This window comes from Anopheles merus, chromosome 3R (genome assembly GCF_017562075.2).
Source record: "Anopheles merus strain MAF chromosome 3R, AmerM5.1, whole genome shotgun sequence".
Classification (NCBI taxonomy): Eukaryota; Metazoa; Arthropoda; class Insecta; order Diptera; family Culicidae; genus Anopheles; species Anopheles merus.
The window spans coordinates 31,196,330-31,218,825 of record NC_054084.1 but is presented as its reverse complement, the minus strand read 5'-3'; the positions used below and the strand labels follow the sequence as shown (position 1 = coordinate 31,218,825).

The following is a 22,496-nucleotide window of genomic DNA, read 5'->3' as shown; positions in this document are numbered from 1 at the left end:
ACAATCATTACCACCATTCCCTCGCCTGTGGCTGGTTCCTTCATGTTTCGTTGCTGTGGTGTGTGGTGGAGAAAGAAGCAAAATTGTCCAAAAAATAAAACTGTCTCATTCCCCGGCCGCAAGGGATCGTTTTTTTTTATTACGGAGAGGACACATAAGGACCGACATTAACGACAAAATATTATTACTGAAACAACGGATGGATGGACAAAATCCCATCCCCTACGAACCCGAACTCCCGACTAGGGGACCTATCTCTCTATGGAGCTTGCTTCATTTCTCCTCAAAAACCCCACCCTGTTCCCTCCGAAAGACGGAAAAAGACCCACAAGACGGTGGCAGACACACGGGAAGCAGGCAGCACACACTCGCACTGACAAGGGGAGAAGAGAAAAAAGCCAAATCCCCCGCGCGCCGACTTAACGAAATGCAAATGAGATGAGAGATCGTATAAAGGTGGTGTAAGGTGTGGTGGTGACGGCGGGTGTAGTGGCAAACGAACGGCAGCCGCAAACATTTTTAAGGAAGTTTAAGCCTAAACGAGTAATGGTGGATGCTGTTTAGGCCGAGCCCCAGCATAACCAACACGTTTTACAATCTGTTCTGTTCCGTTTCGTCTTCCACCCCTTTTTACACACCCTCTTGTGGGGGGTTTGAGGGGTGAGGGTTGAAGGGAAGGGCAAAACATCGTTGAGAGTTAGAACTTCAAACACAATCGGTGATGATCGTTGAGTTGAGTTCCGCGCGTTGTGAGAACCCCCCTGATCAAGAGACGCGCGATCCACGCAATTCCAGCGAGCACACACCGGGGCGAAAAAGGTGTGCGGTTGGCACACCGCACTATCATCTTCCATCTTTCCGCACACCCGCTTCCTGTTGTCGCTTCATGTTGCTGTCTCACCCCTGTTTATAAAAGCTTGATCAGCGATCGATCGAGATCGAGAATTGAGATCAGTGCGCCATTTCCTGACTTCTTGCTCTGGCTCTGGCTGTTTGCTACAGGAAACGGTTTACCATCCCGAGAATGGAGTGTAGAAATATCAAAGCCGTACACTGACCACCCAGTACCTGCGCCGATGTTAGGTACTTCTCTACGGAAAGGTAGTGTGTAACATCACGTTTCCTCGTTTGCACATTTAGTAAAGCCGCCAATACACACTCTCACTTCCTGTGCTTAGACTTACATTCCACTCGAGTACTCGATAAAAAGCAATGTGAGAAACTGGGAATCAATATTTATCTCCAACCCAAGAACAATCCAGACAAACTCGTACCAAAACCCTCCCGAGTGAGATGTATTTTAATCCGGCTGGATCCTAAATTCACCCTTCACACTTTTCTCCTCCCCAAAACAACTCTCCAAAGCGCGCGGTAGTACTAGTCGATTGCAATTTTCATTTTCATTTGAAGGTTACTCGCATTACTCGGAGCTATACACGCGGTTGGGGAAGATCTTCCGGTAAAACGGAAAGCAATTGCGCGAAGCGTGTGATTTATAAACTTGATCCTCCTACTACAAGCAGCCTCCCGGCTGCTTTTGCTGTGGGTGGATTGGTTTGCATGGATGGTGAGAGGAGGAGGACCTGTGGTGGTGGTGGTTTTGTTTAGCATTTTTGTAAATATTCATTCGATGAGAACATACTTCTGCCTCGTAGAGTTTGGAGAGTTAGGTATCTCTGTGGTGTGTACTATTAGTGCGATCGTAAATACAGAGAGCTCCCCCGATCGATCCTCTCCTCCCTCTGTGAATCGGTCCGTTGTATCGATGTTAATGCATGTTGTGACGCAAACTTAAAACCACCGTTACATCGTCGGTCCGGCTCGCTACGGCGCGATCTTCTGATTCTGACACAGTCGCCGCCGCCGCCGCCGTCGTCGTCTCGTCTGTGTTGTGTACTTATTTTAATGACTTCCTTTTCCCACCGCTACTTCTCAGTCCGTGAATCGATCAGTAGCTATGGAAGGGAAAGGAGTTGGTTGGAGAGTCCTTCCGAAGGGTAATTACGGTATCAGAGGGAGGACAACCACACCAAATACCCCAGGCGGCAGCAGGATGGAATGGGTGTAATGATACACAGCATCTTCTGTGCTTGGGAAGATCCCTGTCTGGCATAAGGGACAGAGCAAACAGGTTCGTTCGAATTCGATTATCGCTTAATTACAGAGGGGCTCACATCCGGGAGTGTGACTTCAAAGTTGTTGTACTCCAATTTCTGAGCCTACGGGGCAAGTGGTCCAAATGATCGTAAGAAGCATCTGAGGAGTGTACCGAAACTCTGAGCTCTTATCATCAAGTCCTCAAGCCATCAGCTTGACCCTAACGGAGAGCTCCTCCTGTGTGGAATATGTTGAACTGAAACTATCCGACGAAAGAGGAAACAACACTACCTTTATCCAACAAAACCACACGGGGAAAGAAGTCAAAGATGAAACCTCCAACCATAAACACACGCACGCACCATGAACTTTATTTATAATATCATTTTGGTTTCCGTTTAAACCGGTTCTATATGGTCGAGAGCTCTCTTTCTTGACGTCCGGCAATCTTCGCGTTGATGCTGTTTTTCGCACTGCCCAGCTTCCCGTTCTTCTAGTGGAACGGTAGCGCGCTCGGGCAGGTTCTGCGCGTTCCACGAACAGCAGCGAGGCAACCGCAAAATCTGTCCCAGGGAACAGAAAGGGGTAACATAATTGCGGAATGGGGGGGAGAAGAGAGCGAGACTGCTCGTTCTGCTCGTTTCCTCTTCTCGCTCATTAACCATGGGGTAAGGTGTGAGCATCACTCCGTTCCAAAACCGGTGAGGAGGCGAGGCCCCCCTGCCTATGTTGTTCTCATATTTCGCTTACTCTCTCTACTGCTGGCTGGCTGGCGGCTGGTTTTAAGCGCCAACGAATGGGGAAAATCCACCGTGCCAGCATCATCAGATCCAAGGAGAGGGCGGGAGACTATTTTCTGTCTCCTCAGCCGGAGTTGTCGGCGGAAACGAACGCGACTTAATAAGTAAAACACAAAATTAACACACAACAACCTCTGCATAGCCCCAGCGTACAACAGCATTCTTTTGGTTGTGGAGAGGAGCTCTGTGGTTCCGAGGTACAGGAGGAGGAGGGTCATCCCTTTTGATGGGAAGAAAGAAGTCATCTTACGCAGACGCGCTCAGCAGAACCTTAAAGAGGCCCGAAGCGATTGGACGAAGCCGCAGAGAGTGGGGAGCACATTGGACGACTGAGCACATTGCAATTCCTTTGCCAATTCCTATGGGGAGACGGAGATGTCTAAGAAGAGGCAGCGCAAAATGAGAAGAACACACGCGGTTCCGGATTGAATAGAGCGTCTAATGAGAGATCCTTTTACCTCCACCATCCAGAAGATCTCCTGATCTTCTTTTCAAGCTCGTTTTTTTGCATACCGTAAAGAGACTGTGTATTCTTTGCTTTTCTCTTCACCTTTTACCAGTGTATCGAAGGATTTGTTTCCTCGTTCAACAAGAAATACTCACGTCACAAGTGAGAACGAAACATTCATCATTCGTCATGCGGTGTGCTTGTACCCTCATCACTAGCTCCGTTGGCCAACCTCTTATTGTTGGCCGTCGATATCGTGTTGTGTATTGCCCTGCAATAGTTCTTCTTCCGCCTTGGATCCGGGAAGGAATGTTTCATTTGCCCTTCTGCTCTTTCCTTTCCTTCCAATGCGCCTTCGGGCGTAAAAGCTTGAAATATACGTTCCAGGCTCCTCAGTTCCCAGCTACATCTTACCTCTTCCTGAACTCCGAACAAGGAAGAAACCGGACACACAAATAAAAAACTCAAAGGGTCAATAATGTGGAAGAGAGATCTCGAGAAGAAGACTACTCCTTTCGCCTCCTGCTCCTCCTCCTCCACTCTGCGTGACAGAAGCTCTTTTCCCGCACGGACAGCAGGTTCTCCGGTCTTGCGCGATTTCAATGTCCTGGGCTGATGATCCCGCCCCTGATCGGGTTCCGGTGGGAAAAAAGCGCGCTGGAAACTGTAGCACCACGCTGCTCGCTAGAGTTCGATCCACTCGGAAGGGAAGCAACAACAACAACAAAAAACGGTAACCCCTTTAGGGAGAAGTGCAATGAGAAGAATGAACACAGGGGGCAAGTGAGTGAAGAAACACACTCTCGGCTGCTGCGCGGTGTTACTGCTTCCGTGATTCTTCAAGCCCGAGTTCTCGCGATCGCGAATGTGTTGCTGTACGTACGTACGATCGCCGTACACTTCCTTCATCCTGCTCAACCTCTGGGCTCCTCCACTCTCCCCCCCCCCCCCCCTTCAAGAGGCCGCAGGAGATCATGGGCAGTGGAATGCGAGTGTTGCGCGAGTGATTCGGTTGATGCACCCTCTTCTCTCGGCAAACCCCCAATATGGCGGGGGAAATCCCGCGTCTGTGTGTGGAAAGGAATGGCAAAGAATGCCTGCGCGCACACACTCTGCAATGGATCCGCATTTGGTGGATCCGTTCTGGTGGTGCTGTTGCTGCTCCGTTCCCGTTCTTGATTGTGCGGAGAGAGAGAGGCGTCCCCCACTATGGTGAGTGCAGGAAGATGCACATTAATGCCACTTCCTGATCGAGGTTTTGCGATTACGACTTCTTCTGTGGGGCGAGAGCAAGAGAGAGAGAGAGAGGCCAGACCGAAGAAAATAAAGCAAAAAAGCGCGATCTGAAATGGGATTCGTAAGGCAAGTGCAAAGCCGCTGTTGCTGCAGTTGCAGTACAATTCGTGCAAGATGATCGCACGCCCCCGGGGGAAGGCAAAGAGTTGTCAGAAGATGATGGGATGCGGGATGCCATGGGGTAAGTGCATTGCGCTTTAGCGGAACTTGTGCGCTCGCTTTATGACTATGAAACATTGCAGCAGCAAAACACACACACATACAAATGATCCGCATGAGTCTTAGTCTTGCTTGGTGGCGTTTTGCAATGAGATTTTGGTTCTTCTGGTGGTGCTCGGGGCGGGAACGACGATGCATATACACAAGTTTATTAATAGAATCTTTCCGTGTATGATGATGTTGATCGTTTGCTCAAGATGTGGTTTTTTCTGTTCCTTTTAAGACGAGTTATGCGAGAGTAAGTGTGTGTGTGTTTGTGTGCATCAGAACAAGCATTTCCGCTTGTTGATAGTGCGAAACGCTCGTTTTCGTTCGCGGATCCATAAGAAGAAGTGCAGAGCGTGATCTTTAGACTTGTTGGCCATATTTATTGAATTCTCCTGGCAGCATCCTCTTTCACGTCCGGATGCGATTTTTGTCCGCCCTGGGGACGGGGAGATGTTCTAATCTTTAATTCCAAAATTTAGTATGCTCTCCCTCTCTTCCTGTAGAAGGTCGAAGGGAGAGGGTGAGGAGAAGCAGGGGATCGATTGTTTGTCGCTTAGAACCGGTGCTAAATTCAGGTTTGTTTATTCTAATCATTCGCGCACTCACTCAGGCCAGGCTCTCCCGGATCTCTTCCGATCCCCTACGACGACGAAGACGACGATCGCGTTGTGCTTGTCTTATCGCCGATGCCGGATTTGAATAACAAAAACACCGCCACCAGTACACACACACGCGTGGGGAGTCAAAGATGCGCGTAAACATTAGTTTAGCTTAGCCGAAGCAAGGAAGAAGCAAAGGTTCATGGTCTTTTTTGCGTTCGATGGGGAAGAAGTCAGAATTCGGCGAGATGTTAGGGATGTGTTTGGTTAAAGAAGACGGGAGAGTGGAAGAGGGAGAAAGCCCACAGATCACGATCGTTTGATTGTGTCATCGACACACGGGGAAGTTGGGAACGCATTTGCAATTCTCATACTTTTCGGGGGAACTCTACTCCGATTCGGCGACTTTGAAATGTAAGAACATCAAACGAGTGTGTTTGCAGAGAGTCCCTGGGATATATAGAGTCGCAGTGGAATGGGACCATGCGAGATCTCAGCTTTTGATTTCAAAACCTTAAATCCCGATTTTACGCACGCATAGTTGAGGATTCATCTTTTACGTCGTCGTCTACACCTTGTCATCTACTCAACTCCCATGCCGAGTGTGTTATGGCCAAATATTTGTCCACCTGTGAGTGTGCTTGGCTGCGAGTCGTTGGACCCGATGGAGAATGGGTCACCACACCATTAGCTTGGGGCAGAAGTTGAAAACCATGTTTGACACATTTTGTGTCTTTTGCTGGTCTGGGAGGAGGAGGATCATAAAAAAGGAGGTGAGTAGGTGTCTCTAATGGGGGTGCAAAGGGAGCATGAAGATCTTCCAATCCTGAGACAGATCTTGTCCAAGAGAATCGTCAAAGTCAAGTGTGTGTGTGTGTGTGTGTTAAAATGTTTCAAAATCTCTCAAAACCGGAGGAAACACGCTCCAAGGGGTATGAGTGTCCATTTTCCTGGTGCGTGTTCAATATTACCTCTTTCTTCCCCGTGCCACGCCTTTCTTCTCTTGCACATAGATGGGAAGAGTGTTTAAAAAGCAATGATGTGAAAAATAATTAGCGACCTCCCAAACCAACTCCCCCCGTGTCCCTGCAGTGGCCAAGAGAAATAAAACGATCCCAGAAGATCGCTTAAACTCTACGGCTACGACTCTCAATGTGTGTAAGCGCCGCCGAGGTCACTCTCCCGGGCGCTGTTGTTGTGTGATGCGCGCTGGGAAGGATGGTCGGTTTGCACAGGAAATGGGATGGACAGGAGCAAAAGACCACAAGAGAGAACGCGCAGCATAAACCATCATCATCATCATCACCACCATCGCCGTTGTGTGTCCGCGTTCCATGTCTATATCTCTCTCTTTCGCGGTGTTGTTGTTGTCTGGCTTGCCCGTGCGACCTCTTTTTCCTGCCTCTACATGTGGCTACACACGCGCAGCACAACCCTCCTCCTCCCTGGATGCTGCGGTCTGAACCCGCCCCCCACACACGCACTGGGAGGGAACCCTTTTTCTTTCTTCGGTCTGAGAAAAAAGGCGAGACGAACGACGAAGAAAGAGAAACACCACCAACCTTTGAAAGAAGCAGGCATGGAGAAATATTTTTATACATATCATAAAAAAATCAATTTCCGCTGAAAACCTGAACTAGCGGATGTTATTTGAATACATTCTCTTCTTCTCACGTTCTTTGCGCGCGCTTTGTACCTCTCAGCCGTCGTCGTCGTCGTCGTCGTCTCCGTTGATGCCCCCTCCTTCGTCCCTTTTTTTCGTAGGTCCGCTGGGCAAACCATTCTCGCCTCCTGCTCCTCTCACTCCTCTCTCTCTCTCTCTCTCTCTCTCTCTCTCTCTCTCTCTCGTGATCTTCCGAGTTTGATCATCGCCGGATCTTCTTCCCATCGGGTTTTGTTGTCGGGAGTCGGGAGGTGCTTTTTTTACCTTCACTTCTTTTCCAACCTGTGTGTCTATCTGCTGGTGTGTCTCGGGGTGGTGGGTTGGGGAAGACTTTCCGACTTCGATCTCGCCCTGCCCGTTTGCCAAGAAGAAAGAACGACGGCGCGAAAAAGAAACGTAACTAATAGTACGGTGGTACGGTGACTGGGCTGTGCTTCTCCCTGCCCTAGTGGTGATGGATTCTCGCTATCTTTCACCTTTCAATTCTCTCGCCCCTCCGTTGATGGGTGTGTTTTTTGTGTAAGGTGGAATAGGATATTCAGCAGCATCCAGACTCGGGGGAAGATACGTTATGCAAAGCTCTTCAACATAAAACGTTCGGCTAGACATGCAGAGATGGATGTTGGAAAACATCTCCTGTTTCGTCTGATGACGTAATGCCTCTTAAAATCGATGATCCTAACATACGATCATGTAGAACATTGGAGCTAAGAATTGACTTGACCTTTTCTTCCATATACACACCGAAACTAATCGATCCGTTTCTATCTTTTCCACTTGCAGATAAAAATCATCCAATCTGGCTCCAACGTGCGTCCTGCTGTCAGTAGCAAACGCAAAAGCACCACCACCACCATCAAAACAAGAACGCCAGCACGATTGCCACCATCGGTCGTGATCAGCAGCAGGCCAGCAGCAGCAGCAGCAGCGTAGTGGTGTCCGGGTGTCGTCAGCCGGAGGAGAAGGAGATCGAACGCAGCAGCAGCAGCAGCGCTCCGCAATCATCGTCCAACAGTGCTGCCGCCGCCGCCCTCTTTGCCGCAGCCATGAAGCTACTACCGATCCCGCTCTCCCCGCTCAACGCCCCGCCGCCCCTGGGGCTGTGGAACTCAGAGCTACTCTGGCGCTACCCGCCCGCTCCGCCCAGCCCGCTGGCCGACCTGAAGACACAGCTCCCGCCCCAGCTCAACACAGACCCGCGCATCTGGGGCCGCGATGAGGTGGTCGTCTTTCTGCGCTTCTGCGAGCGCGAGTTCGACCTGCCCAAGTTCGATCTCGACCTGTTCCAGATGAACGGCAAGGCACTGTGCGTGCTGACCAAGAACGATCTGGCCGAGCGCAGCCCGGGCGCCGGCGACGTCCTGCACAACGTGCTGCAGATGCTGATCCGCGACGCCCAGACGCTGCACCGCCATCTGCCGAGCAGTCCGGTCACGCCGACCGGCCGCTACCCGCTGTCGCCCCACAGCCACCCGCCCACGCCGAACTGGAGTGCGCTGGCCCCGCCGGACAGCCCGTTCTTTCACAGCTCGCACCTGCAGCAGTTTATGGCGGCGTCGAACTCGGTCACACTCAGCCCAGCGCCGTCGATCGATTCGCAGGCCGGCAGCCCACCCTCGCAGAGCCACGGCGAGCAGAACATGTTCCAGCAGCAGCAGCAGCAGCAACAGCAGCAGCACCACCATCAACAGCAACCCCCCAAGTCGTCCTCCGGTGCGGGCTCATCGTCCTCCTCTTCCACGTCCTCGTCGACCAATGGAAGCGGTGGCAATGGGAGCAGCGCTAACGGAGGAGCAGCCGGGCCGGCCACCAACGGTACCAACGGGCTGATCAGCAGCAGCAGCAGCAGCAGCACCACTAGCAGCGTCGCCAGCAGCACCAGCAGCAGCGTCAGCAATCAGTCCGACTCGGACGAAGAGCACGCGACGGTGGGCAATGGTACGGCCGCCACTTCAACGACCGGCCCCGGCTCGTCTAACGGCAACGGGTACCATCCGCTGCCCTTGTCGCATCCGGACAGCAAGCTGCCGCTGATTGCCACCCATCCACCCCAGCAGAGCCCCCCGCTCACGCCGATCTCGAAGGAAACGCAGCATCTCGGCCAGCTGCAGCTGCTCGACACGAAAACGCTCCAGTATCCGGTATCGTCCCTGCTGAACGGTTCGTCCAGCAACGGTGGCAGCAATGGGGGCAGCTCGCGTGAACGTGAACCCTCGTCCTCGAGTGCAGCAGCCACCGCTGCGGCCGTGGCCGCGGCCGTGCTCGGCCTGAAGGGAGCCGCCTCGAACGGTGGCGGTTCGTCCGGCTCGTCCGGGTCCGGCTCAGCGCCCAGCACGCCCGGCGCATTCCTGCCCGTTAAGCGCGAGTTCTTCCCCGACAGTCCGGAACCCAATACGAGTAAGTTTGCTCCTTCTTTTCTGGTCCTTTTTGTGCTTTTCCCTCTTCGCCCCATGTTTTCCCCCATTTCTCTGGTGTACGGTGCTACGCAAGAACACTACCTTACAGGCACGCACACTACACTATACTCTCTCTCTATCTCTCGCTCAAGTGGATAGCAAGGATGTCGTCATGCTGTCCCTCTGGCCACTTGAGACCATAACTATCTCCGTCCCCATTTCTCTCTCCCTTTCACAATTAATTTCACATTAAAAAACATACAAAAACCGGGAATATATACTCACCCATTGTTTTTTTACCACCATTATCGCACACACACACAACCCAACCCAACCTAAACCAACCAAACACACACAAACACAAACCAACCCCAACACCCTTGGTTTCCCCCCACACCCGTCCCGCCCATTGTCACACGTCCAGTTTCGTCCGGTTCGCTTTCAGACGGCCGCCTGCTGTGGGACTTCTTGCAGCAGCTGCTGAACGATCCGAGCCAGCGATACAGCAGCTACATCGCGTGGAAGTGCCGCGACACGGGCGTGTTCAAGATCGTCGACCCGGCCGGGCTGGCCAAGCTGTGGGGCAAGCAGAAGAACCACCTGTCGATGAACTACGACAAGATGTCGCGCGCGCTGCGCTACTACTATCGCGTCAACATACTCCGGAAGGTGCAGGGTGAGCGGCACTGCTACCAGTAAGTATTCTGCTCTTTTTTTAAATCTTTTGCCCCCGGCTGCGCATTACTAAAGCGACACTTCTCCTCCTCCTCTTCCCACAGATTCCTCCGCAATCCGACGGAGCTGAAGAGCATCAAGAACATCTCGCTGCTGCGCCAAACGATGGCCGCTAGCCAGGCAGCCGCGGCAGCCGCCGCCGCCCAATCGAACGGGAACGGTGGTGGCGGTGCCAGCGAGCGCAACGGCGACCGGGGAGCGTCCTCGGTCGTCGGCAATGGTTCGGCCAGCAACGGTGGCAGCAGCAACAACCCGCTCATGTCGCTGCTCCCGAACGGAGCGAACATTCACCATCTGGCTGCGGCGGCTGCGGCCGCTGCCGCCTCCCAGAACGGACCACTCTCGCCATCGTCCTCGTCCCCGTCCTCGTCGCCATCGGCCCTGCACCATCACCATCATCATCTGCAGCAGCAGCATCAGGCGGCCGCCGCGGCCGCCGCTGCAGCCGCCGCTATCCATTCGCACCATCTCGCAGTACAAAATGGGGCCGCCGGGGGAGCGGGCGGCGGGCCGCACCAGCGCAACATCAAGATGGAAACCGACCTGGACGACCTCAAGCCGACCGATCTCAGCACGAACGATCGCAAGTTTAGCTACGGATCGCCCGTCAACGGAACGGACTGCTACCCGTGAGTATCTTTTTTGTGTCTGTAAAAAATCCACTTTTTTGTGTGAATTTGACATTTTAATCGCTTCTTCATGGTCATTTACAGACTAATTCGTAATGCCAACGGACTGACAACGATTCAGCTGCTGAGGCAACAGCAGCAGCAGCAGCAACAGTCGGAAGCTGGTTCGCCTCCGTCCTCGCCAACACCCCTGTCGATCAACTCGCAGTCGCTGCACACGATCAGCAGCAACCTGCACCATCTGCACCAGCAGCAGCTTCAGGCGCAGGCAGCGGCTGCGGCAGCGATTGCGGCAGCGGCCGAAGCCCGCCACCAGCAGGACGCCGCAGAACAGCAGCAGCAGCAGCAGGACCATCCCCTTCACCACCAGTCGTCATCGTCGCCGCATCACCAGCACCAACACCACCACCACCCGGCACGGAACGGTAGCCGAAGCAGCAGCACGAGCGGTGCGAGCGACCACGACCACCGGGAACCGCACGATCGCGACCGTGATACGCCCTCACCCGCCAACAGTGAGTCGTCCGCGCACCAGCAGCAGTCGCAACAGCAGCATCACCACAGCATGCACGTGAAAAGCGACGACGACAGCATGATGCCGACGGATCTGAGCAAATCCGAGCCGATGTACTACAAGTAAGCAGTGGAGGAGCGCTCGGGAAACGGCGGTGGTGTGTCGGGAGAAAACGGCGAGGAGAGGAACGCGCGAAACCAGCAGCAGCAGCAACAATGACGACGGCGGCAGCGCATCAACAGCATATGATCTCAACAGTACAAGCCCCCCACTACTACTACTACCCACTACTACAGCAGGATCATCTGCCAGGTGTGTCAATTTGAAGCAATACAGAGAGAGAAGGAGAATATCCAGGTCTGTGTGCCATCGCGCGCGTTTTTCGCGTGTCCGCCGTCTGTTTCGACCACACACCATGCGCTGATGCTGCCCCTCTCTGGTGTGTCCCCTCCGGCGGCGACCATTTACCACCGTGTTTTTTTTTAAATAGTTGTGTTAACCATTGAACGTACTGAGCTTCCCCCTGTTCTTCCTTTCCTTTCCTTTTATACCGCCCCATGGCGTACATCCGCTTAACAATTGACAAACGGCGAAGCTGTTAGAATTCGAAATTAGGATTAGTACAACAAAGAGAGTGCATGTTGACTGAGTAGCGCGAGCGAGAGAGACAGAGAGAGAGAGGGAGAGACGGTTTAGGTTGTATCTTGTACAGTTTACACACGATCATAAGGAGCTGAAAATTGATCATTAGAAAAGAAGGGCACCGTGTCACTAATCACCCGCGGGAGAAAGCTTTCTGAGCGACAGAAGAAGAAGCGGAAGAAACCCTTACTTATATGTGCCAATCTGATTTTTGTTCTACGTTTTGTTTTTAAATCACTGTTCAGAGTTTAAGAAGCGGGTTGTGGGAAAGCAATGAAGCAACAAAACGGAAAAAACAAACCGACAAAGTGCTAAACAAAACTAAAAGGGGTTGAAAAATGAAGTTTGAAATTTTAGAGCTCTGTATCACAACTATTCTACACACTCACAAAACACATAGAAGGGAAGCAATTATGCATATAAAACAAACTAGTGATTAATGCCTGTATATTGAACTCGATGTTTTGTTTGTTTTTTTTTTACATACTCATTTTTAAAAAGAGCACCTTTTGTGTTTTCTCTCTCCCCCTTCCCCAATTATTAGGAGCACACACACACACGCACACATGCACACTTATGCACTACTCACACACACACACACACACACAACTCACCTTTGTACAGATAGTTTAATTTTTGGTAGCGTCAATTGTTAGGTTTAAGCTAAGAGTTAAGGGTAAGAAGAAGGGAGTTAATCTGTTATGGCCAATCGAAATCCCCGAAAACACGAGACATCCGGGTGATGATGATGAAGATGATGATGATTACACCTTACTGATATTTTATGACACACGAGGACGAGTGTGTGGCGGCTGCTGGTTCGAATTTAGGACGAAAAAGGAAAAAAGAGTACAAGAAAAAAGAGATTGTTGTGGGCGAGGTTTCGTTACGCGGACATGTACCACAAAAAAACTCACGAGAGAGAGGAGATCCCCATCCCCCGTTTTGCTACGTGTGTGTGTGTGTGCTTTGCGTGAGATGTGTGCGTGTAGTTACTCATTTAGGACTCTAAGGCCGCGAATATGTAGTTGTAGTTATTGTAATACTGTTTTGTTTATTTTTTTTTGGGTGGAAAAACTCAGTTAAGACGATTTTTTTTATTGTTTTTCGTTTAGTTTCATTCGCCCTCCCAATTCACTATTAAGTGTATGTGTGCGAGTCTGTGTGTGTGTATGCGTACAGTAGTAGAGGAAGGGTTGGGGCTGTGTAAAGGCCACAAGCGCATAGGTTTAATGTATCTTTAACAAAAAAAACAAAACAAAACAAAACAAAATACTTCCCTCCTGGTATACCAATTGGCTCTTCCAATTGGTGTACCACACTTTTCCAATTGGCTTCCATTAGGCAGAATAGGATTTAAAAAAAACACACCTTACTTCCCCGTACACACATCTCGATGATATAAGATTGATAAGTATGTGATGATTTAGGGAGAGAAAGAGAGAGAAAGAGAGAGCGCGTACCAAGTGCACTGAGGTGTACTAAAAAAGGATTATAGGGATACTAGAGGCAAAAGATAAACGATCAATGCGTGTTTGTTTGTGAGAAAGAGAGTGAGAGAGTTTATTGCGTGCGTGTGTGTGTGTGTTTGTGTGTGTGTGGGGTGTCTGGTTGTGGGTGGGTGGGTTATTCGCAGGATTTGCGCAAAGTGAGTGAAGGTTGCTTTCCCTTTATATACGTTTTCCTTCTTCTAGATAGAGGAGTGTGGAGGATTTAGCTTTTAAAGTTAGATGAAAGCAAATAAGCACAGAGCGAGAGAATGATGAAACGATCGAACAGTTTGTTAGGCGGGGGTAGTAAAATCAGTCCATCAATCGACACCCCTTCCTTTGCCCGAGCGGGAAAAGGCCTACTACACTACCACTTTGATCAGTCGATCGGGGAAGGTGTTGCAGTTTTCTCGTCCTCCGCGACAAAAGGGATGCTGGATGGATTTTCCCGCATTAGGTTCTTTCCGTTTCATTAGTTTCTTCAGTTAGTTAATGTGCGAAATAGCTTAGGTAGGGAGAGCGAGTTGAGTGAGTGAGAGTGATCGACGAGAGGCTGCAGCGTGGCTTTAGGATATGGCGATCGACACGCATCGCAACGCAAACGAAATCTTCCTTAAATAGTGTGAAGTGTGTGTTTTTTGTCTTTAAGTTTTCATATTGTGTACATTTTCCCCTCCTCTTTCCATCCCCTCTATCCCTTTTCTCTCACACACATCCGCGATAGGTTATGGAACATAGTTGTCTTTTTCTTCTTATTATTTTGTAAATATAGTGAACCACAACGCTTTAGTTAAATGGAAATGTAAATCGGGCACTTGTTTTTCTTTTTCTTTTCATTTTTCATCGATAATTCAAATATCACAAGAATCGGCTAATACAACCCCCACTCTTCTTCCCTTACAAACCGTTAGTGCACGCCGTCTCACCGATGTGTCGTCTCCTTCAAAATGATGGGAGGCTACTAGTGTTAAGTAGAGTTTATTGGATCGTTTTGTCGTTTCTAAGTGTATAAAAAAATGATTGAATTTATTTGTACGACACAAAAGTACAGCTCGGTACATGAGATAAAAGCAAATAATAAAAAGAAAAAAATGGATTACTCCTTACATAGTGAACAATAGTTTGGCTTGGGTAGTGAGAAAAGACGTTACCGGGTTTCCACGATTTGTTGGAAATGTTTACAAAAACATGTTTTCTATTTCATAGCAAAAAATGAGAATCTTCCGAAATGTTCATCTATATTTTTAATTCAACATTTTATTTGTGCCCCTTACTTCTATGACCACCTACCCGGGTAGGCAATGCATACAATAATGGGACTTGGTCTCGGTTAAGTAGTTAATTTCGTGATGATATCTATAAAAATGCATAAACCTATATCCATAGATTATATTCAAAATGTTGCCTAGCTCGAAATATTCTTCTTAAGAGTGAATGAGCTTTAAATGCCCGACCTGATAATCTGAAGGTTATGGCGGTTTATGAGTGTCAGTTAATCTATTTATTGTGCATTAAATATATGTAACTACCAAAACCATACATCATACAGTTGAAACATAAAAGGAAGTATTTTATCATTGAATCATACAGTAAGTTAAAATAATACATTTTTCTACCAATAAAATGATAATTCCCGTTATGACCTACACGGGTAGGTGGTTGCAGAAGTAAAGGTATAGTATTGGTTATAGAAACGAATGTTAAAACAGTGCAAACAACAATCATTTCAAACCAATTTCACTACAGAACAGCTATCTGTCCCACGAAATAAATTTTAACGGTCAATTTAAATCGCCACGCTACCACCGCTCTATATACCTTGGCACGTGCTGTGCTGTCATGCGCCCGCAGACGCGCTTGGATTTGTTTTCGTTTTAGAATACATTCTATCCTCACCAGTTTATTGTGCACTACCACCCGTAATGTTACTTTTATTGTGAAATTAGTAAAATTACACCGGCTGTGAACAAATTACACTTATTACAGGTAGGTACAGCAGACACGTCCGTTGCATATAGCGGCTGTTGAATTGAACGCATCCTGATAGGTTTTGTGTTGTTTACACTTTTCCCTCATATCGCACCTAGCTTTACCTACGACGCAGCAGATAATTTTACAGCAAAAGAGTTACTTCTTGTAATTAATAACATTTCGTACCACTTTTTCACTGAACTAATATGAATTTGAGTTTGCCGCGCTCCGCTGGAACGGTTGTGTTGGTCTTCGCCCCAGCCATCTCAACACGGGAATGATTGCGATCCACTCCATCCGGATCCGGATCCGCACAGTTCCACCAAAACACAGGCCGGAACAGTTGCACATGGATCACGTACCGGCCGTTTTTTTTAAAACATTTAATCTATATTTTCTATTTTAAAATTTAAATCCTTGCTGTTCTCTTTTTCTCCACCTTTTCAGCTATGCCCAATACCCTCAAATCCAATGCCATCGTGTGGCACCACTTCAGCAAAGATCCGCAGGAGAAACGGGGCAAATGTTTGCACTGCGGTCAGCTGATAAGTTACGAAAAGTCGACCCTATCGAACCTGCGCCGGCATTTGTATAGGAAGCATGAGGAAGTGTTGCGACACGAGCGCGATACGGATACGGTATAGGGACTGGAAAAGGTTTCCTTTTCAGCACAATTTTCCCTAACATACGAACCCCTTTTTCTTTTGTTTTTCCCCTACCAGAAACAGTTCGAGAGCGTACCGGTACACTACGTGTGGGAACACTTTATCAAGCAGCCGGAGGAAAAGGCCAAATGCGTTTACTGCTACTCCGTGCTGGGCTGCCCGAAGAACGTGGTGGGCAATTTAATACGCCACCTAAAGTCACGCCATCCCTCGCTGGTGCTGGAGCAGCAACGCGGACAGGAGGCGCTGTTTGAGGAAGTGTCCCGCACCCAATACCATGCCGAATCGATCGAAGATTCGTTAGGCACCAGCACCTCGCTGCAAGAGCTGGAGCTCGAACTGGATGCTGATCTCTTCTCGGCCGAAGTGCACCAGATCGATGGGACCAATCTGCCTTCATCGGTTAAGATTGAGGTAAAACTGGATGGCATGGAGAGATGGTTCGGGGAGAAAAGGATACATAATTTTGGTTATCCTTCCAGCTCGTGCATCCAGATACCGAATCCTGTCCCGATGACGCAGATCAGGAAGTGATCGAGGAGGAGATTATAAACGAATCACAGCAGGAGATCAATTGTGAGGATATGGATGCTTCCAGCCAGTATGAGGAGCATGTTCACCACCCGGACGAAATGCTTTCCCCCCAGACGATGGAAGAATCGATCGTACGCACCAGCACGTTGCCCGGGGAAAACAAGGAGCTGGAGCTGAATGAATCCCCGCGGCGGCAGGACAACTTCTTCTCCATTGGTATGAAAGACATCAGCATGAAGACGGCCATCTACGCCACGAACGTTGCCATGGAGCTGGAGGGTTTGCCGCTGCGGCAGCGGATCTTTGCGCAAAAGCTGATCGCGGATGTGATGTTTCACGCCAAGCTGGACAACCTGACGGAGTACGCGATGATACTGGGGAAGGTCAATCGGCCATTCGATGTTTAACAGGGCGTGTGGTGTAGTGACGATCTTTTTTAAGTCATATTTTACATAGTCATTTTAGTTTGTACATATTAAATTAAGAAAAAAGTTATTTTAATAGAAAAATCACTCATTCGCGTTCGAACGTTCCAACGCGCACGATCACCAGCGAGTTTTCATCTAAATTATCCAACTTTGCATTGAACAGTATGTCCGATACGAGCTTTTGCGCTATTATTCGCTGCTGCGCCGCCAAGCTTTCCATCTCGAGCGCCGTATGGACGGCGAATGTGGCCACTTTGGTGTTAATATGTTTCATGCTGGAGCTTATCAGGCAGCCGGCACTAGCTTTCCGCTCTTCATCCTCCGTTGCCGTTGGGTCGGCCGGGCCGGGGTGTGCCGTATCCTCCGGGCCCATGATTTGTCCTATCACCGTCTCCTCTATTACCTCCGACAGGTCGTCCTCCTGTCCGAGCTCATGGTTGGGGTGGTGGTGCATCATGACCGCTTCTTCGTCGTACTGTGTTGATTGTAACAGAAGGAAGTACAATTTATGAGCTTGAAATGACCCCTTTTGCGCTTCCAAAAAGCCCCCTACCCGGCTTGACTGGTGATGATGATGGTGTATGTTGCCCTCGATCAGTTCATGATCCGGATCGTCATTCGAGGTTGGTTCCGGATTTAGGTCAACGATCTACGAAATTTAAAAAGTATTCTCTATCCAGTCTCACCAAACGACTTACTCCAAATACCGCAACCACCGCACCTACCTCCAGCTTGATCGGTTCCGTCAGTCCATCGTTTTTCACCGGCTGCAGTTCAATCAACCCACCGCCACACTCCATTTCCCCGTCCGACTCATTGCCCGACACGCAAGCACCCGCAACGTACTGGCTACGCTCTTCGTCGCTGTGCACCGGAAACACCCCTTGCTCCTGCTCCTCCTCCTCCTCCTCCTCGTACACCTCCTCGTACTCCTCCTCGTACAGGCCCGCGCTGCTTTGCTGCTCCTCCAGCAGTATCTTGACGTGTTTGTTTTGCATGTGCCGGCCCAGGCTGGACGTCGTGTACTTGTACGTGAGCACCGTACCGCAGTGCCGGCATTTGGCCCGCTTTTCTGGCTCCTTGCTGAAGTGTTTCCACATCGCATTGTGTAGTGTCTTTTCCTGTGAGAACGAGTGATGAAAAGGAAGGATGAATAAAGGACTGGGAAAACAGGTTCCCGGGCAAGACTGCTTACACGTGGTGCGACCTCGTTTCGTCTGGAAGGATGCTTCCTCAGGATGTGTCTGCGCAGATTGGAGTACGTTGACTTTTCCACCGACATTAGCTGGTTGCAGAGGGCGCATTTGGCTGTTTTTCCCGTTGGGTCTCTGGTGAAGAAGGACCACAGGCTGGAACGTTGACCGGGCATGGCTGAGAACAACAAAAAAATATTAAACAATATTAATTTCATTCCACCATTTCGGTAGTATGTAACGGTTTTGGTTGTTCTTTTGCCACCGGAACGGATCCATTCGTTCTTCGTCCGTTCCGGGAATCGGCGTGTTTTGTATCTGTTTACCGTTGGGATTTTTTGTATATATTTTCCCTTACTTTAGCGATTGTTTGTGATGAGACCGTTTGAAAGAAGTTGTACACTCTTTGATAGCTACATAAGCTGCAATCAGCACCAAATGCAGTTATTATTACAACTAAATCAGCATGAAATGAAGCAAACTGCTGCAAACTGGAAAGTTGTTTACAAACAGGATCGGATGCGTTTGACAGATGGCAACTGTGCGCTGCACACAAGGTTAATAGAGGATTCGTTCGAAGTATTGATGGTCGGGTGGCTTGGCGCTGTCGGAACCGATTCGGTTCCGACGGGGCCACGGAGAGGTTGTACTCGTTCCAACGTTTTGCACCGATTGTACGGAATCGAAGCTGCTTTGGAATGACCGAATTCGTGTATATTTTTATTTATGAGAGCTTTTGTTTTATTCTTTACTTTCAGGCTTATTCTATTCTTGCAATCGAGATGTCTCTATTGGTAAGGAAATCCGGTCTACTTTGCAACTAAACTATACCGCTTATAATTGCGATTTGAAGGTTTCCATAGAAATGTATCAAGTAAGCGAGTTTTAACCTACGTGTTCTTTCGATATCGATTCAAGCCAGTCGTCCTTGATATCCAAAACCCTAGCGAGAGATGGATCGAAAAATATTTCAGTTTACTTGCTATGAAAAATTAATTACCAATATTTAATACAATTATTTAATGAAAATCATCTAAAACCAGTTAAACCAAATTTAATGGACCAACATGAAAACAATAATTCAGCCGGCGAGAAGATAATTCAATGAAAATAGATTAAAATAAATCACTTAGTTCGATTATCTATAAGAAAATTCCTTATGTTTTGGCCAACATTCCAATTTTAGAAGCGTATTTTAAAGAATTCGTCTGGATAGTGCGACATAGGCTGCCCTTCTCGAATGATTTTTTTTCCAATAAGACTTCTAAAATAACAAGCATATTTCAAAGAGTAATCGAATCAAATCGACTCGACTCAAATCGAGTAAGAGAATAGAATAAGCCTGTTCATCACCATTAGCCATAGACCTCTCGTATACACCAAAAGCACAGCTCAGAGCTTGCCCTTACACCCGCCCCGTCGGTGCACCCGCAGCGGATACCCATCGATGAAGTCCTTCCCACAGTCCGGACACACGAACGGCTTCTCGCCCCTGTGCCGCCGCTCGTGTATCGTCAGCTGGCGCTTCCGCACGAACGTTGCGTCGCAGTACACGCACGGATGGGGCCGTTCCTGCGTGTGGACCGACATCTCGTGCCGGCGCCGATCGCCCACCGTCCCGTACCGCTTGTCGCACCCCTCCATCCGGCACTGGAACCGCTTCTCGCCCGTATGCGACACCATGTGGTTGGTTAGCGTGGCGCGGGTTTTAAACATTTTCCCGCACACCTCGCACGGAATGGTGGCCGTCCCGTGCTTCAGCAGGGTATGGCGGGTCAGATGCTCCTTGCGGTTGAACTTCCCCCCGCACAGTTCGCACGCATACTGTCCGGGCGTGTGGCAGAGCCGGTGCGATGCGAGCGTTTTCTTCGACGCAAACGTTTTGTCGCAGTGTTCGCACGCGAAGGGTCGTTCGCCGGTGTGTGCCGCCCGCTCGTGCACGGCCAGATCGGTGCGGGTTCGCTTGCGCACACCACACACGGAGCAGACGTACGCTTGGCGGTTGCGTTGCGTTGCGGTCGTTTGGTGGGCGTGCAGCGCAGACGCACTTTTAAATATTACACCGCAATTGATGCATTCGTGACAATGTTCCGGATTTATCACCCTGCTAATGCGGCCCGCTTCAGCCTTCTGGTCCGCTAGCGTTTGCAGATGTTCCGCTTGAATGTGTTGCTGCAACGCTTCCTGGTGGGGGAATGGTTTGCCACATCCCTGGAAGCAACAGTACTGCAACCGGCCTCCCTTCGGTAAGCTGTTTTTGAGAGGCTTTAGCTCGATTGCCGCCGGCAGCCCCATTTCCCGATGAATGCCACTGTACAGGTGCAGCTCCATGCGTCTCGGGTTGAACGTTTGAAAGTCGCACTGCTTGCAGTAATGCTGCCTAACGTCCACCGTGTACTGGAGATGGTCGTTCAGCCGCTCCTTACTTCTAAATTTTCGACCACACGCATCGCAAACGTAGGGTAGATTGCTCGCCGCATCGTGCGCACTTGAGCGATGCGCAAGCTGCACGTGCTCGAGCCGTTTTTCGCTCCGATCGAAATACTTCTTACAGCAGCAGCAACGTTCCCCGGGCAGTGCGATCGATGTATACCGATCTGCGATACTTTCCCGCGGTAGTTTGAAATAGTTTGCGTGCTGTTCCGACATGAGCATGTGCGATATCATGCGCGTGGCCGAGTCGAGCAGCACGAGGCACAGTTGGCATTGGTAAAACTGACGCTGTTCTCGCAAACGCTTGTGGCAGATGTAGACCAACCAAAGCTTAAACTGTTTGCCACAGTACTCACAAACGTACCGGGCGGTAGGGTCGGGTTGACTCTTTGCATCCGCGCTACTTCCCCGTCTCTGCAAATGCTCGCTGAGCTCTTCCTCGGAGGGGAAAAAATCCGTACAGCAGCAGCAACGGTGATGGCGCAGTTCCACGATGGAGTATCCCTGTTCCACTGAGAGTGTGTGTAAATTGGGCTCCGAAATACGACACATTGCTCGCTGTAGATTCGTTGTTTGTGCTTGCTGGGGCGAGTTTTCAGTCGTTTGTTGCTCCCACTCCTCATCGTTCTGCTCTTCGGTAGTAACATCGTCTAAATCCATCTCGACGTCAACGGTCGATTCTTCGCTTGGAATCATTTCTATCCTCAGTTCTTCCTCGCTGGAGCTTGATTCTGACAGCAGGTAGACCTCTTTTGTATCGCATTCGTTTTCTCCGGTATCAATCTCTATCTCAAGCTGCTGGAGAGAAGATGCTTCTTCTTCAAGTTCTTCCACCATTTCGAGACATTCTGCAGTTTCGCTTTCCGTTTGTCCATCGATATTATCGTGAGAAGCGTTACACTCGTCATCGCTATGGTCTGACTGCCCACGCTCATTACTTGATGCTTGTCCATTTTCTTCTCCAGGTAAATCGGAGACTTCAATGGCGATCGCTTTCGGTACCATTTCTTCATCTCCATTATCCACCTCTGACGGTTCTTTGGAGTGAGGTGCATCTGTCGTTTCTGCTTTACATTGCACCTTAACATCCGTTTTGGATCTAAAAAAAAGCAACAAGCATCGTATTTAAAGAACTTTAACCAGCACAACAATTGTTATTTCACTTACTCTAACAGCTCCTCGCACAGCCAATCGTTCGTCCGGATGCACTGCTGCCGAAGCCCGTACGCCACCTTCAACCGATCCAAGCAATCGAGGCAAATGTTTTGCGGCAAACGACGATCGCACGTCACGGAGATGCCGGTGAGGGACAGAATCATCTCCTCGATGGAAACATCGTCCTGCTTTAGCCGCACCGAGATCAGATCGTCGTTATCCGGTTTGTAACATATTCGACAGTGCTTGGGACGCATTTTGAAGCGACAGCGAGCGAAACGAAACAAACTCCAACCGCTAGGCACGCGCACCGTTTTGTTGTTGTTTACCAAGTGAGCCCAATGAGTTGGTCGGAAAAGATAAAGGCGCGCTTACATGGAAAAGCATGTTGACGTTTTGGGCAGGGCTGCTTCCACGCTAATATACGGTATTTTAGATTAAATTTACCAGTTGTAAACTAAATTGCAGCCCAACTACTATGTCAAATAATTTATATATAAAAAAAGCATCATTTAATTTTACTTTTCTTATTGTTTGCACACTTTCCCATTTTCGCAACGCAAATTTGGATTTCGCTCCGCAAATGTCAACCTGCGCCGAA

General features: G+C 49.4%; 4 protein-coding genes across 17 annotated transcripts in view; 2 read left to right on the top strand and 2 right to left on the bottom strand.

Annotated features, from left to right (window-relative positions):
* Positions 1 to 14,524, top strand: part of LOC121595299 (ets DNA-binding protein pokkuri) — a 46,126-nt gene extending 31,602 nt beyond the window's left edge. For 8 of the 10 annotated variants that reach the window (XM_041919188.1, XM_041919187.1, XM_041919193.1 and 5 more), the window contains exons 4-7: positions 7,894 to 9,507; positions 9,931 to 10,201; positions 10,286 to 10,870; positions 10,955 to 14,524. In XM_041919188.1, coding sequence (XP_041775122.1) covers positions 8,157 to 9,507; positions 9,931 to 10,201; positions 10,286 to 10,870; positions 10,955 to 11,510 — 2,763 coding nt within the window. In that variant the 5' untranslated portion in view covers positions 7,894 to 8,156 and the 3' untranslated portion in view covers positions 11,511 to 14,524. Of the gene's footprint in view, positions 1 to 7,541; positions 7,764 to 7,893; positions 9,508 to 9,930; positions 10,202 to 10,285; positions 10,871 to 10,954 lie in introns of those variants that run through there. The other 2 variants (XM_041919196.1, XM_041919197.1) reach the window with 2 other exon arrangements.
* An 865-nt stretch (positions 14,525 to 15,389) lies between these two features.
* Positions 15,390 to 17,234, top strand: LOC121597793. Of its 4 annotated transcripts, none has more exons than XM_041923931.1 (5): positions 15,390 to 15,502; positions 15,604 to 15,652; positions 15,935 to 16,125; positions 16,210 to 16,566; positions 16,635 to 17,234. In XM_041923931.1, exons 3-5 carry the CDS (start codon positions 15,937 to 15,939, stop codon positions 17,091 to 17,093), a joined length of 1,005 nt encoding a protein of 334 aa, XP_041779865.1. In that variant the 5' UTR covers positions 15,390 to 15,502; positions 15,604 to 15,652; positions 15,935 to 15,936; the 3' UTR covers positions 17,094 to 17,234. The 4 variants fall into 4 exon arrangements, with proteins under 4 accessions (XP_041779865.1, XP_041779863.1, XP_041779866.1 ...); XM_041923929.1 differs by having other exon boundaries at positions 15,604 to 15,845; XM_041923932.1 differs by lacking the exon at positions 15,604 to 15,652 and having other exon boundaries at positions 16,216 to 16,566.
* Positions 17,098 to 18,758, bottom strand: LOC121597792. Of its 2 annotated transcripts, none has more exons than XM_041923927.1 (5): positions 18,666 to 18,758; positions 18,310 to 18,485; positions 17,840 to 18,235; positions 17,668 to 17,763; positions 17,098 to 17,589 (listed from the first exon to the last, which is right to left on the bottom strand). In XM_041923927.1, the coding sequence occupies exons 2-5, from the start codon at positions 18,481 to 18,483 to the stop codon at positions 17,200 to 17,202; spliced, it is 1,056 nt and encodes a 351-aa protein (XP_041779861.1). In that variant the 5' UTR covers positions 18,484 to 18,485; positions 18,666 to 18,758; the 3' UTR covers positions 17,098 to 17,199. The 2 variants fall into 2 exon arrangements, with proteins under 2 accessions (XP_041779861.1, XP_041779862.1); XM_041923928.1 differs by having other exon boundaries at positions 18,634 to 18,700.
* A 932-nt stretch (positions 18,759 to 19,690) lies between these two features.
* LOC121597785 (zinc finger protein 345-like) lies at positions 19,691 to 22,288 on the bottom strand. The gene is made up of 2 exons (XM_041923916.1): positions 21,908 to 22,288; positions 19,691 to 21,839 (listed from the first exon to the last, which is right to left on the bottom strand). Exons 1-2 carry the CDS (start codon positions 22,150 to 22,152, stop codon positions 19,700 to 19,702), a joined length of 2,385 nt encoding a protein of 794 aa, XP_041779850.1. The 5' UTR covers positions 22,153 to 22,288; the 3' UTR covers positions 19,691 to 19,699.
* Between the last annotated feature and the right edge of the window lie 208 nt (positions 22,289 to 22,496).